Source organism: Heteronotia binoei, chromosome 3 (genome assembly GCF_032191835.1).
Source record: "Heteronotia binoei isolate CCM8104 ecotype False Entrance Well chromosome 3, APGP_CSIRO_Hbin_v1, whole genome shotgun sequence".
NCBI lineage: Eukaryota > Metazoa > Chordata > Lepidosauria > Squamata > Gekkonidae > Heteronotia > Heteronotia binoei.
This window is the reverse complement of record NC_083225.1, coordinates 164114608-164131102: the sequence shown is the minus strand read 5'-3', so window position 1 is coordinate 164131102 and position 16495 is coordinate 164114608. Positions and strand designations below refer to the sequence as shown.

General features: G+C 42.1%; 1 protein-coding gene across 1 annotated transcript in view; it reads left to right on the top strand.

Annotated features, from left to right (window-relative positions):
* FGF9 (fibroblast growth factor 9) overlaps positions 1–16495 on the top strand; it is a 43186-nt gene that overhangs the window by 12114 nt on the left and 14577 nt on the right. Inside the window, exon 2 of the mRNA XM_060234791.1 lies at positions 6090–6193. Coding sequence (XP_060090774.1) covers positions 6090–6193 — 104 coding nt within the window. The remainder of the gene's footprint in view (positions 1–6089; positions 6194–16495) is intronic.

Genomic DNA, 16495 nt, shown 5'->3' with positions numbered 1-16495 from the left:
TCATTTTTATTTTTGTTCTTAACCTTACTAGAAAGGAATGACTTGGTCTCAAGCATGCTGCAGTATCTTCAAGAGGCGCATGTGTGTTAATATTTGAATAGCAGTGAATTTACAGGAAATGTTATCTCATAGATCACCAGCTTTAATTCACCAATATAAAGGTATGGTGATAATCTCTGTAGAGTTCTGATTGGCTGGGGAGAAGCATGTACCTGTTGCACATTGCTTTCTGGCCCAGTGAAAGTACAGACTGGACAGGGTGAAGGCAGAACTGTCAACTCTCTTTTCCTCCTAAGAGAACCCCACTATACATTTCTGAGAAGTACTGAAAGGCAGCAAAACCACATTCTGTAGGTAAATATTTGATATCTCACTGGAAGTATTAGTGTTCCGGCCCTAGCAAATCAGTATATTGGGAGATCAGTATTCTGTCTCAAAGATTTATCAGGCTTGGGTGCTTCAGAAAAGGACTCACAGAATCCTGGTTAGAACTGATGAGTGTCTCTTTTGTTTACGGTCATATCAAGTGCTGGTCTTCTGAAAGTACAACTGCATCCTAGGGTTGCCAACTCTGGTTTGGGAGATTCCAGGGTATTTGGGGGTAGTTGTTGGGAGACAATGGCATTTAGGGAGAGGAGGAAACAGGAATGTAATGCCGTAGAGCAGGGGTATTGAACTCATTTGTTATGAGGGCTGGATCTGACATAAATGAGACCTTGTTGGGCTGGGCCATGTGTGTAATAAAATGTAATGCCAGGTTATGGAGATATAAACTTTATAGGGCACGGACAAACACAACTAATTTTTTTAAACTTAAAACATGATTAAATGTAAGCATGCTTGCAATATTTTGTTTAATAGTCTGATAACTGACATCTCTTGTTCTGAAATATTGCATCAAAATCTGGAGACAATGTTTGTGCTGTAGCTGTCTTGAGTATGCTGTTCAGGTGTTGTGTATCTATAAGTTGCAAACCTACTTTTGATTTATTGACATTCAATTCAAAAATCTCATGGTCAGTGCTTTGTGCCCTAGAATCCAGGGGAAAACATGAAATGGCTGGGTATTGTGAGTTTTGTACTTTTGTGTGCTGGTCAAGAACATGTGAAGGCACCATGGCACAATCTGAGGGCTATGTGTTTATCTTACAAAACTATTGTCTTACCAAGAAAAATAACTGCAACTCCTATGAGGCAGTGCAAAACTAGAGAAACAACAGTATACAGTGGTCAGTATCGGCCTACTATCTGGGAAGCCTAGGTTCAAACCCCCCAGTCTGCAAAGGTAATGTGTGGGACATACACTCTCAGCCTAATCCACCACACACACACACACACAGTACAAGGCCAAAAACTCTTACCTTGAGTAAAACTGTATTGGTTGGTCTTAAAGGTGCTTTTTACATTTCTCCCTTGTGATTGAGGCAGCCGAGCTAAGATGCCTCTCCTCACTTTTTCCCTCCCCCCCCTTCCCCAAGGGAGGAGGAGCCTCAGCCAGTGGAGGAGCTTGGCTCTGTAGCTTTGTTGTGTGATTGAGAGAGCCCGGTACAGCTCTAGCTTTGATTGAGAGAGCTGTAGCTGTGCCAGGCTCTCTCCACACAGCAGAGATACAGAGCCAAGCTCCTCCATTGGCTGGAACTCTTTCTCCTGCCTTGGGGAAGGTGGGGGGGAAGGGAAAGAGCCAGAGGCTGCTTTGCTTGGCTGCATCACGCCGAAGAAATACAAAAATAGCAACTGAAGTAAGAAGAGAGGGAGAAGGAAGTAGACAGTCGTCACTTGCTTGCAGGCCTGATAGAAGCCCTGCGGGGGCCAGATAAACCCCATGGGTTGCACATTTGACACCCCAACCATAGAATCCAAAGCTGCCATTTTGTCTGGGGGAATTGTCTGAAGATCAGCTGTGCTTGTACGAGAATTCCAGGCCTCACCTGGAGGCTGGTGACCCTACTGCAGCCTCTTACACCATTCAGGGACCCAACACTGGTAAGTCCACTCTCCTCACTAGTGACTACAGGTGATGTCAAGGGATTTATAGATAAAATCAACAAAATAAACATTTTAATGGAGGGATGAACAATTGGGCACCATTGTCTGGCCAGAACTGTAATCCAGTGAACACTGCCAGTCTTATTAAAGTGATAGTATTTCTGTTATGCTCAAATCAAGTGTGCAATTCATACCTACCTGCATGATGTCATTACTAATATCTCAGGGAGTTGTTTAATTCCTGCTTTGGTCGTCTTGCTCTCCTTTGCTCATCCACCTTCTTTTCCACTGGCTTGCTTTAGCTTCATCTCTGTCCTGTTCCCTCAGCTGTTGCTAACTTACTCCAGTTCTGTCTTATCTACATGCCATTACTTCATCTCCATTTCCACCCACCCCAGCTATGGAGGGAGGTGGCTGGGATACTGTCTCAGTTTTGTCCTCAGGCGGCAGTGTGCCTTTGAACCCCTTACCCCCAAGCCATTAAGGGAGAACTGAATATGATTGCTTTCAACCACAGTAAAGTTTTGTTCTTTGGGTGCTCATCCCAAAGTACTTGCTACTCACCCTGGGCAAACAGACAAAAGACAAATTGCAATCCTTTGAGCTTTGCTTCTGTAGTGACCATGGAGCTGTTCCAGTGGAGGTTAAACTTCTGCCGTTCCTCTCATTCTGAAGGGGAAAACTGTATCTGTCCCATATTGCATTATAGTGAATGATAGATTACGATAGATGCTACCTTGGGAGGCGGGGAGGCACTTTACCTAATTATTTGTGACTGGAAGGGCAGAATTAGTTTGCTCTAACCCTTTCAACCATCCTTGGGGGAAATGGCAGCCAATTACCTGAATTTAATTCTGGAATACTATTAGTGAAATGCAAGCCTTGGAGGGATAGTGATACCCAGCAATAGATGACCAGCTTGAACATAGCTACTTGCACAGACCCTCATCACAAATTAAGTAGCATTATGATGACCCACATCTAAAATTATAATCCTGTGCATGCTGACTTGAGACTGAGCTCTACTAGACTCAGTGTGATAATGGGACCAGATTATAAATCTCTAAACACTCATCCAGGGTGCTATAGTGATTAGAATGTCAGATAAGGATTTGGGAGACTCAGGTTTGAATCTCTAGTTTATCATGGAAGCTCACTGTATTACCTTGGGCCAGTCACTCTCTCCCAACCACACAGGGATGAGGATAAAATTGAGGAGAGAATGATGATGTAAGCCATTTTTGGTTCCTGGGGGTGGGGGTGTTGGTGGAGAGAGCAGGGTATAAATATCTATGTGAAATAAAATACAAAGATTTAAGTCCAGTAGCACTTCAGAGTCCAGGTATAAGCTCTCTTCGTCAGATATCTGACCTGAAACTCTGAAAATAAAATGAATCACTACCCAGCAGTCTAGGTATAAGACTCATTGCACTGATACAAAACTGACTTGGATACGTATTCTAATTGCAACGCAGCAGGGTATAAAAGAGCACTAGAGTTATAGCAGTTCTGTGCCTGCATATTACTTTGGAATGGATACTGGAGTAACTTGAGAAATTAGTTCTTAAGGGATAAGCAAACCGGTATATTAATGTTCTGTTAGAAATATTGGTGTCCTTTTGAGAAAGTGGATTGGCCCAAGGACCAAAATTATGTTTGATCAAAGTGTGACCTTTGAAAACATCACCTGGAATCACATCATTGTAGATTTTGGGTGTTACCAGATTTTGGGGGAACCCTCTATCCTTTTTTGAAAGATATTGAGTAATATCTTAAACCATAGAATCAAAGAGTTGGGAGGGATCTCCAGGGTCATCTAGTCCAACCCCCTGCACAATGCAGGAAACTCAAAACCACCATGTGTGTATGTTTTTGTGTTTGGAATATATAGATAATTTACATAATGAATGCATATGTTATTGTGTTTGGAATATATAATTTAAATAATGAGGAGAGTTTTTAAAAGACCACGATACAGTTCTTAACCAAGAAATAATTCCTGTTGTAAAGAGTGAGTCCAGTCCTGAGTAACTGAGATGCACCTGTACTTTGATTTCAACAGGGCACAAGTGTGTCTAACTTGTTCTGCATTATTTTGCCTGAGGAAAGAGTTGCAGAGCGAACAGTAATATAACTGAAGAATTTTCCATTGTAATATATATGGTTTGCCCTAAATGGATTTCACAGACTTTTCAGCCACACATAGTCAACTGACTTGAAAAATCTGCTATAAGGGCTTCTGGTAACAATATGCAGCATTGCTTTTTACATTCAGATAGTCTACTGTGTGCACCCAGCCACCTGAAATTAGACCAGCAATTTCACTCCCAATTTACTTTTACACCACTGTGAGAGATACCAGATTTATAAGCTTGGAGTTGCAACATTGGACGGGAGACACAATAGCTTAAAAATGGGCCTTAGTTAAAATTGCTATGTACATATGGGTAATATGATAGTTTGGTGAAAGGTTTACGGAAGAAGTCTCATTAACAAGATTTGGAGCCACTTATTATGTAGCCCCAATCAAGGTGGAGTTTAAGTAGTTTAAATGGGTTGTTTGTATGAGAGATTCCACTGTAAATATTGCACCTAGTATAATTCTAACTCTTTTTTTTACTGCTTCAGAAACATAATTCCATAATTACTCTATTCTTTCCATAATATTTATGAGTCGCTATCCTCTATATGTACCCATATGCAAAATAATTTAAAATATATAAAGCTTACTAGGTCAGGGTTATCAAAACAAAACATCTGGCTTTCATAGCACTGAATAATATTTATGGTAGTAATCAAAACAGCCTCCTACAGAAGGTACAGCAGTATATGTCCTATCAATGTTACCTTGATTACAAACTTTTCTGATGAGGTTTCTCTCATTTTGTTAGATTTCTATTGCTCCTGTTGACTAGTTTGTAAGACATGCAAAAGTAATTGTTCCAAAAACTTTCACAAGTTTTTTAAAGGCTACATGAGACTCACTCAGCACATTATTATTATTTTCTGTGTCAGTGAATAATTCCTACCAACAGGTTTTTTGTCCAACTTGTTCAGTTTGTGTTTAGGGTTGTGATATTAACAATGGTATTTTAAATGTAAACAGTATATTTCAAGAGAACTATCGTTTTGTGAGCAGGGATTTCTAACAGAATTGTAAATGCTCTCACCAAACTACAAACCCCAGAATTCTTTGTGAGAAGCTATTAGTAGGGTTTCCAGGTCCCCCCCTGGCCACTGGTAGGATATGGGGGAATAGGGTTGCCAGGTCCAGGTTGGGAAACTCCTGGAGATTTTGGGGTGGAGCCTGGGGTACAATGCCATAGAACCCACCCTTCGAAGCATCCATTTTTTCTGATCTCTGTAGTATGAAGATGAGCTGTAATTCCAGGGGATCCCCAAGATCTGGAGGATGGCATCTCTAGGACTGTTAAACTGGTGTAAAAAAAATGGATATGTAGAGTTGATTATGTCTGCGGCTGCATTGGCATGTTTTATTTGCAAACAGATCTGCTGACCAAATGGCTGGCTGCTTGCCACTTAAAGCTTAGTACATCTATGGTGAATATCACACATGCTTGGTAAAGCTCAGGATGTTTGTCATGCAGTTTCCTGCACAGCCCTTAGTTGGTTCAGAGACTTCTTGAGAACTGCCTCTGTGTATTTCACATGCGCACACCAACAGAGAGAGACTGAAAAGCAGTTTGAGTGCCACATGTGAGTTCAGTCTGAGCATTTCATCTTCCATCTGAATGCTTCCTCATCCTTTTTCCTCTTCCCTTGATCTGGACAGTTTAAAAAGACAGTTGAAAAACCCCTGTAGCCCTATAGAAGCCACTCAGTTCAGGCCCAGCCAGCAGTGCTAATTATGCTCAACTGTGGTGGTGAAGGGGGAGACAACTGCTGAGCTGAGGCTCATCTCCATTGGCACAGAAAGGTCTGGGCCAGGTACTCTGCTGGAAGAGGTGCTGGGGTTTGGTTCTGCTTGTGACTGGTTGTGACTCCTACTTTCATATTGCCTCTGAGTCAATTAAAAGTCAGCCTAAAATACTGTCTGTGTCAATGAAAACAATATTCACATTTCTGTTTTATGTATTTTGCAGGTATCCTGGAATTTATCAGTATAGCAGTTGGCCTGGTCAGCATCCGAGGGGTAGACAGCGGACTTTATCTGGGAATGAATGAGAAAGGTGAACTGTATGGCTCGGTAAGTTCCTTTAGAGTTTTTACAAATCTTGGCTTGTGTTGGTGTTACTGTTGTGCCAAATTGGTTATCTGTGGCTTTGAGTATGCCTCTTTAACCATAAATTGTGCACTAGCTTCCCAAGTATCATACAATAAATACAGTTCAACTTGGCTGCAGTTTTTAAAGTTTGTCATCAGCAGTGCAATTGTAAACAAAATTATACCCTTCTAAGTTCACTCAACCTGACCTGAATAGCCCAGGCTAGCCTGATCTCATCAGATCTTGGAAGCTTAGCAGGGTCGGCCCTGGTGAGAGACCTCCAAAAGATACCAGGGTTGTGACATAGAGACAGGCAGTAGCTAACAACTTCTGAACATCTCTTGGCTTGAAAACCCTATGGGGTCGCTGTAAGTTGGCTGCCAGCACTATTACTTTCTACCACTACCATCACCACCACCAAATCTGCTGAAATCCATGGGCTTAGAATGGCAGTAACTCTGGTTAGGATTGCACTGTAAATATGTAGGGTGGCATATATTTTCAGCAGTGTCACTTACATACAAAACTACTTTATATGGTGTATGACTGTCAGTCCATTTAGCTTTGAACTGGGCAAGAGATCTCAAAAATCTCATATAGAGACCAATATTCCCTCTAAGCTGTGGAGTCTTGTAAGCAAAGTTTTTACTTTGTGAGCTATTGACATTAAAGTCATGAGCAAGCGATTTGGCTACTGTATAAATTAGTTTGCTCTGCAGCCATTTTTCCTGAGCTAAGACAAAAATGTGTGAGATTTTGTAATTATGATATTGTCTAGTCTTGATGTTGTTTGTTTAATGTTTTTGTAAGGTTTTTAATGTTGTAAGCTGCCCAGAGCCTGCTTGTGGGATAGGGCGGGGTATAAATAGAAAAATTAAATTAAATTAAAATTAGATTAAAAACTGTGTGCTAGCTCACACTAACTCAGCTTAGTGGGGGTACTGATAAAGATTCGTAGTCCTGATATCAGAGCATTTTCTGGCAAAGCTTGTGCCCTGCTGCTACAGTAGCTTTGGGTTTGGGGTTGCAAGCTGACTCAGGATGAAGGATATAAAGTTGAAATAACACTTTGGGTGACAGCATCTGCTGCTGTTTTGCAGAGCTCTTATGTGGCATAGCAATAAGAAGACACAGGTCATGATTCAGGATGAAGTTGAATCAGAAAGCTTGAGTATATCTGAAGGACTCCCCTTCCCTATGACCCCATGAACCAATTATGGTCACCATCTAGTTATTCCCTGTTTAAGGAGTCAGGTCTTTTTCAGTAGTGGCTTCCACCTTTTGAAACACGCTCCTTGAGAAGTGAGGGGGGTTGATCTTCTGTCTTTTGGGGATGCTGTAAGGCCATTTTATTGGCTAGGATTTTTAATGAGGTTTAAGCTTGGCAAAATGGGTTACTGGAGTTGTATCATGTAGGGTTTTAATTGGGAATTGTAAAGTGCCATGAGTGACAAATCTCAATATAGTTCAATAAGCAATACATAAATAGTTCAAAAACAGTACATAAATGTACAAGCACATAAACCATCAGGGAACCATCTGTTCATATTAACAGGATGAACTGTGTGAAATGTTTCTATAGGGGATATTTACAAAGGTGTACCTTAGTTCTGTGCTTTTGTTTATTCTTCTTATATGCAAGTATGTGAGGCAGAATGAAAAATGGCTCCTTTTGCATGCTATGGTGCATTTCTGTCACCCCCCCCCCCCACCCCTGGCCACTTAGCTATCCAGCCACAGAACTGGAATCAACATTGTAGTCACAGTTATCTATTACACCTACAACAAATTTATGTTTATGTATAGTTCCACCCACAGATGACATCATGAGAGGATGTCCCAGAGTTCTCCGCTCTGCTTTTTATAAGCTTATCTGTAAAGAAGAGAAACAGCAGTCCTAGTGAGCTATCAGGTGCAGGTCTCAGAGCCTGTTTCTGATGCTGAAAGGAACAGAGTTCTGTAAGGTTGCTCTTTGTAACAGTAGTAACAGCCTTTGAATTAGTGAAGTCTGGTATAAATGCTAGGATACTCTGATCATCAACAGAGCTCCTGCTTCCTGCACTTCAGCCGCAATGTGTAGCTTCTCCAGCTTAAACCAGTGGTGATGAAGCACTGTTGTATAGTGGTCAGAATGTTGGTCTCAGACTGTGGAGACTTTGCGTCATGCACCTTGTCAGCCCCGGAGTTTGCTTTAGAGGAGCAGTGTGCTGGGAGTTTGTGTTTGGGGCTCACAGCAATTTTTCAAAGTCACTTTTAGGGTATGTAGAATCTCAGTTTGAATCACAACCATGGTGCACAGGGAAGTGGGGGGAGCTTTAATCTTTCGCACCATAATTCCTCAAGGAAGCTCTGATTGTCAGATCAGGCTGTTCTTATGTACCCATTCTCTGTGAGGACAGCAGTTAAAACACATTACTTGTTTGTTAAATTTAAAATTGTTCATGGGAACATGGCCTACTGGAAATATTTTACAAAATGTTTTAAAACGGGAATTGTACTAACAGAGCAGTAGCTTAGATCCACATTAGAGTTTCCAAGTTCTTGTACCTGCAGAGTGTGATTTGTTGCCTCCTTCCCTCCATGGCAGCCCAAAATATCCCCTCCCCAAATCCTGCTCCTGTGGATTCCCTGTCCCCACGACAAGGATTTGTTAAAAAAGATTTTGGGGAATGGGTGGAAATTGCTCTCCGTGTCTGAAGTTCTTCCACCTGTGGAACCATTGCAACCAGATTTGGCCCATTTGCCATTCTGTGTGCCATCGTTGCTCTGCAATTCTCTAGAATTTCTAGATAAAGGTCACATAACTTTGTTTCCTTGCTTACTCGTTAATTGATATCTGGCAGCTGGATGCATGAACTCATTCCAACAGGAACTGGAATTGCATTTGAGGAGATGTGAGGTGACAACAGAAATTCCTTCTGGTGCTGGATTGGTGATGGTAGCTCACAAGTACAAGCTATCCTGGACATGTTTGGACTGAGTCTATGAAAAACAAAACAGTATATCTGCAGTATTTGCATTATTACTGAATGATTGTTATTGAAACAGCAATCTTTAATAATAATATGGAGAAGGCATGGTTATTGATTTATGGCTTAGTTGGAGGGATGAGAGCTACTTATTTATTGAATTGCTTAATTTATATCTTGCCTTTCAAAAGTGCTATAGGCAGCTATCTCCTTGTGTAACATGTGAATCCAAAGGATAATAATGGTGGAATTTAAGCAAGCAGGCTCTCTTAGTGAGAAGTCTGAAAAACAAAGAAAGGAAAACCCTGGAAGAACTTTGTTGATATTTTTGGAAGCTTGGAATGTGTTGAATGAAATAGCATTGATAAAGGTGAACAGATGACTCTACCTTTGGTTTGTCTAGCCCAGAATTGTTTATTCTTACTGGCAGTTGCTCTCCAGTTCCTCTGGAAGGGTTCTTTCTGATTCTTGCTATCTGGATTATTTTAAGGTATAGATTCCAGGGACTGAACCTGGGACCTTTGGCACCCAAAGCATGTGCTCTGCCACAGAGGTATGACCCCCTCCCCCAATAATAAGGAATAACAAATGTTGAAACAGAAGCTTGGGATTGTGGGTGGTTATGGGGAAAACCATCAGGAACTGAATTAAAAAATCATCTGCATAGCGGAAAAAATCTGTGACTTGTTGACCGACTACTTTGCAGTCAAAAAGTCCTCATGGGTTATTGCACTTTAGAAATATGATTGGAAAGATGGCTACCTGGCATAACCTTTGGAACAGGGAGTTTTCAAGAGAGAAGTCTCACCAGTTATGCAATACAGACTAGGATCAGTGCTGGAGTAGGAGAGCTAGGGCACAATTTATGATCCATCAAATCAAATGCAGCTAAGCACCCTGCCTGTTTTTGCATCCCCAGGTTGAAACCAAAAAATTGGAAGTTTACTGAGTCCCTGCTGGACCACCATATGCAGTCAGGGACTATTTGGGCTTAAGACCAAACTAGATCTTATAGGACAGACAATGTATACATGTGTGGTGTGCATCTGTGTGGGTGCGTACACGTGTGTTCAAATGTAAAGCAGTCATGAAGGGCTGGGCTGTGAATTTGATTTGAGAAGTGGGAAGGAGGAGGGGCTTATTTCTTATATGGTATTATGATGGTAAGCATGGCCTGTGTGGAGAAACGCCATCTGAGAGTGTTGGTGCTTCATCCAAAAAGGCAGGGATCAGTAAATCCATTCAGCCGGCTTTGTAGCCTTCCCCTCACTCCCCCCCCTCCCTTCCAGAGCCAAACCAACAACGCTAGGGGGAAAGTCTCCTAGAGAGGCAGGAAGGGCTGTTGTTCTTGCCATGTGCTAGGCAGGAAGAGTTTCTCAGTTTGCAGCAGGCGCTCGGGAAGGGAGGCTGCTTGCCTGTGGGCTCCTGCCTGGGAGGCCCCAGGCAGGCAGACAAAGTAAGTCATTTTCTTAGGCAGATCAAGTATAGACCAGGGACAATACGATGCGTTTAAAAACCACCTTTATTTTGTTATGCTGTTTGCTGTGCTTTGCTGTGCTAACTTTTAAAATGCAACTGTTTTTGTTTTGTTTTTCTTCCCCTATCCTTTTCCCTTTTAAATAAATGTTTTTTCTGTTTAAAATGCTGGCAGTCAAACTCTGTACCACATAGATCCCCAAACCGCTTTAGACCACGCTGTTTTTATAAAGGGGGCCCCGGGGAAGGGGGAAGGCATGCAGTTGGATAAGATGCCAATCCTCCAGGGGTGCCCCAAAGAAGTGCTGAGGTCTCTGTGAAACCCAAGTGCAGGGTGGCAGAGGACCTTGAGGCCTAACCTCACAGCTGGAGAGGGGGATTGGGAGTCCTGTTCCTCTCAATCTGAACCCCGGGACTGAGCAGGTGGTGGCAGCGCGCCCAAGGGGCAGGAGGAGACATAGCTCCCTCCAGGAGTTGGCGACTCCATAGGGAGCTGACGGGACCGGGTCTGAAGGCAGAATCGGGCCGGTTCCGCCACAGCCTGGTTTTTGTGGGTGTATGAGAAACCCCTGAGAGACTATTCTGTTTTGGTGGGAATATCTCACAATTAATAACCCCCATGTTCTCTTTATGGTAGTGCATTAGTTTTGTGGATATTAGAGGACTAATTCCCATGCCACACTACCTCATCACAGGGCAAGTTCAGATAAGCCACTGGCCAAAGAATTATTTAGAAACTGACCTAAAAGCACTTGGTAATTCTTTCAAGGCTGTAAGGTACTTTGTGGGTGCATTCACACTACACTAAATAATGTGTTTTGCAAGTGGATTTTTACAGTGTAAGAATATAAAAAAATCCAGTTGCAAAACACATTATATAGTGTAGTGTGACTGCATCCGGTACTACTGTTAAGAGTCACAGTCCCACCTTCCTTAAGTGAGGTGTGGAAGTATGCTTCACTTTACCCCTGTTTCAGTCTTTCAAGATGGAATAACCTTGCCCTCTTGTGAGAACCAAGGAGGATACCAGAGGTAAACAAAGCAAGAACTTTATTTCTTCTTTGGAAGGGAGGAGAATGGTTTTGGTATATATGTATAAATGTGTGAGGAACTTAGCTTTGAGAAACAATTTCACTGTACAACATAACATTCTCAAGAGAGAGCTAGCCAGAAACTGCTAATTTACCCTATGACAGTAGAACAGGCAAGTTCCCCTCAGGTTTCCAAACTCTGGCTAAAGATTACTGAAGCTTACACCACACAAACCTCAGTCTGCCCCTTAGCTTTCCACTTAGAAAGATTGAGTTTTAACCATCACTTTGTACTAGGGTTGCCAAGTCCAATTCAATAAATATCTGGGGACTTTGGGGGTGGAGCAACGAGACATTGGGGCGGAGCCAGGAGCAAGGGTTTGACAAGCATAATTGAACTCCAAGGGAGTTTTGACCATCCCATTTAAAGGGGCAGCACACCTTTTTAAATGCCTTCCTTCCATAGGAAATAATGAAGGATAGGGGCACCTTCTTTTGGGGCTCATAGAATTGGACCCCCTGGTGCAATCGTTTTGAAACTTGGATATTTTGGGGAGAGTCACTAGATGCTATACTCAAAATATAGTGCCTCTACCTCAAAAAACAGCCCCCCCGAGCCCCCAATACCCACGGATCAATTCCCATTATTCCCTATGGGAATCACTCTCCATAGGGAATAATTGCCCAGTAGACATTTCCCTCCCTCCCCCGCCACTTTCTGATGACCCTAAAGTGGGAGGGGGGGAGGGCCTCCAAACCTGGGGATTGGCAACCCTATCTCTCTCTCTCTCACACACACACACACTTACTGGGTCTGGTTCCTCCACAACGACATCAGAAAAGAACAGGGGCTACGCTGCTCTCTGTCTCTCACATACACCCCCCCACACACACACTTAGTTGCACTGAAATGAAAGCAAAACAAACCAAAGGGCTGTGTTGCTGACCCTTCCGTGAAGTACTTCCTGCTCAACTTTAAAGGCACATAGACACACACACATTTTGAAACGGACCTGTTTGCAGGTTTCTAAACCTGCCCAAGATCTAGAGCTCCATAGTGGCTGTGGGGGCGGGGCTTCCCCCGCTGGCCAGCTGGCTGGGGGGAGGGGGAAGCCTGTGAAACAGAGGGATCCCCCACTGGAACCTGGGGATTGGGAAGCCTACTTTGTACCCTTCCTGGCAAAGACACTAAACTAGTCTGCTTCTGCCTGAAGAACTATGCCTAACCTGCATGTAGGATTTCTAAACCCTAGCTGAAACAGTGACAGTTAAACTGCTCCTTTTTACTTATCCAGCTCCCCCTCCCATCTACCTCTGAGGGTTCCAAGGGCCCTGATTGGCTGGTTTCAGTTTCTCCAGTATATAAACAGAGTAAAAAGGAATTGATGGATAAAAGAAAAAAGAGATGGACTTTGCCCTGTCTGTCACAGGTACCTATAATTTTTCCTCATGGGTGAAAAACTAGTGGGTGTGGGAGCAGAAGAATGCTTCTAAAAGGTCTGTAGTTGCTTCCCCATGCAATTCTTTCACTTGAACTTGTACCCTCTTCATCTGTTGTAGGGTTTTTTAAAGGGAGATTTTTATGCGTGTGTAATGTGTAACATTTTTCGAGTAAGTTGTGTTATGCAAACCTATATGAAGTATTCTTGCACATGAATTATCTTAATTTAAGATTATAAAAACCAGAACGGAGAAGTGACCAGTCAGAATTTATGGCATCGTATTGTTGTATGACATGGAAATGCAACGTAAGTAGTTAGAGTAATGGGAGTTTAAAACAAACAAGGGATATTCTAATGCCAAACAAACAAGGCATATTTTAATTTAAAGCCATTTAAATAATCATGAAGTCTTTTTTGAAGGAGGAATTTGAAGGATGGAAGATTAAGAATTTTACATGTAGTTTGTAGTTTCAGGTTATAAAAGGTTTGGAGACAGTGTGAAGTGAATAAAGGCTGTGGAAAAGTAGACAAAAGAACTTAGGGTTTTTTTTAATTTACATGGCAAATTAACATGATAGCTGGTTTCAGACATGGAAATACCACAAGGTTGGTTTCTGAGACATTTAGAGAGAAATGGCTAGCAATGAAGGGAGGAAGATACAAAGCTGTGAAAATACTACGAACTCTTCACTCACAAGAATTCCCATATAGAAAGCATGTTATGGATACAGATGTAATAATTGACAAGAGCTTAAGTGTTAGGAACTCCAGAACCTTTAAATGGGGAGGGCACATAGCCTTCTGATGGCTCTGTATGATTCAAGTATAGATGGCTCCAGGTTCAGTCCCTGACATCTCCACTGTCAATAACATTGGACAGCAGAGGTGGGAAAGACTTCTGCTTGAGATCTTGAAAGTCCTTTGCTACTCAAAGAAAACAGCTCTGAGCCAGTGATCAACTTGGGGGTGGAACTTACTGGGAGCAGCAGAGAGGCCCACCCAGTGTACAGTGACGTGTCTGCCTCACTGTCTGCATTACTTGGAAGTGACATCATCACATCTAGGACATCAGGACAACATTCTGGTATTTGGACAAAATCTCTATGGTCAATTTGGCTTCTACCATAGAGTTTTTGCCCAGATACTAGAGCGTCACCCTGGATATGACGATGTCACTTCTGGGTCACATGGGCAGTGAGGTAGACATGTTGAATGGATCTCCCTCATTTGAGTCTGGCAGTCGGAAACCCCTGCCTCTACTGGGGAGTTGGGCAACCCCAGACCAGCCTTTGGTCAAATGAATCCACTGAAATGACTGCATTGGAGGTGAAATTATTGCATTTGAAGTGATGTGGATTCTGTTTGTGGTGGCAGCATTCTGATTATTTATTCACGCAGGCAAGTCTCCACATGATCACATTCACCCAAATTGTGAGCATGCTTGTGTGAACCAGTCCTGTCACTTAGTTATGTTGCAGATGATAAGAGAGGGTTGAAAAGAAGTTTTCCTTGAGACAGCCAGTCTTTTGGTGCGACTGAATATACCTCTCTTCTGATAGCTCCATTTGTAATAGGATGGGTAAAAGGGAAGTGGTAGAACTAAAGGCAATAATTGAAAAATGGAGGGAGAGAGATGTGTTCTGTGATAAAGAAGGTAAGGGTGTGACCAAGAAGTATGTGGGAGAACATGGATCATTCAGGTACAAGGCTAGAACACATAGTATCATTGGAGTTAAAGATGAATGCAGAGGACAGAGCTTAATTAAAAAGTGAGTTTGTGAGTCTCAGAGGAATGTGAAATTGTGCATAGCTGAAAACCGAGGATTGGTGGATGAAATAATAATTGAAGGTTGTAATTCAGTTTAGGATGGCACTGTAAGAAGCCATTAGTGAATTTTAGACAGGGCAGTCCTTGAATTAAAATAACCTCCCTCTTGTGTGTGTGTGTGTGAAAAGCAAATAATGTTATAGAGGAAGACTGAAAACTGATTTTTTTGGTCTGATGAAATGGATTAGGAAAGTTGTTCAATGTTGAATATAAGCTGGCATTTGTCCTTCCTGTGTTAATTTTGTAATTGGTACTTATGAGAATTTTAATGTCACGCTGAACTACAGAAGCTATTTTTTGCTGAATATTTAATGAACAAGGAACTAATGAAGTCCTTGCCAGTTATACATCTGGGGCATAAGCTGTGCTTTTGTGCCATTCCTATTTCCTCTGGCGGGGCTTGCGTAGGAGAAATTCCTGGTGGATTGTCCCCTTAGGCTGACTGAGTTGGCTTTCAAAAACTGCCAGCAGAAGATAGGCCTCTTAGCTAGACTGCAGAGTGATGAAAAGTGGCTGTGATCTAATTCCATTAGTTTCAATGAAACATAACATCTAATATTCATGATCCTTTAGGGCCTTGTTGACACTGGCAAAATTAGTACCCATATTTCAACAGCTGCCAACAGTAGCACAAACGCTGTTGTGGCCTGGAATCAAAATGCATTTTCCCATCCTTGTGGGTCTTGATGCATGTGCTGGCAAATAATTGCACTGATCCAGTGTTGCAAAACTTAAGAACTACAATGCAGGATAGTTGCTGGAATTTCAGTCTAATTTTTGCTAAAACGATAACTCTAGTCTCTAGGGGAAAAAAGACCTATTATCCTTGAAATAACTATGTGGAAGAACAGCACAAAACAGTAAAAAACATTGCCTGTAGTCTGATTCAACTGTGTTGCCTTCAGTAGTGGTATCCATTGAGCCTAGGGTTGCCAATTCCAAGGTGGGTGGGAAGCATAGTGCTGTGGAAAGTGTATTAAATAATTGAGAATAGAGAAGCCGGAAAAAGCTGATGTGCGAAACAGGACTGGTTTTGCCTGTTGCTATACAGGTTGAGTGGAATAAAATTATTGGATGTCAATTGGATTAATATTATTGCCTTTGGTGGAATATCACTAAACTTGAATATGATAAAACTCCTGGATTGAAATTTCTCCTTAATGAAATGATACCTGTGTGCTTGGGCTCATAGAGAACATAAGTAAAACTTTATTATTGGCATTAAAGATTCCTTGATGTATTATTGGAAATAATTGGTTGATGTCTTTAAGAGGTTGTTTGTACATGGAGCCTTCGGGTTTTTTTCTCAATCCCCAGGTGGGGACAGGGGATTCCCCAGTTTGGAGGCCCTCTCCCCACTTCAGGGTCAGCAGGAAGCGGGAGGGAAATGTCTGCTGGGCAGTACATTATTCCCTATGGAGACCTATTCCCAAAGAGTACAATGGAGAATTGATCTGGTGTTCTGGAGGCCCCTGTTTTTTGAGACAGATGCACCAAATATTCAGCTAGTATCCAGTACCTATCCCCAAAATACCCTC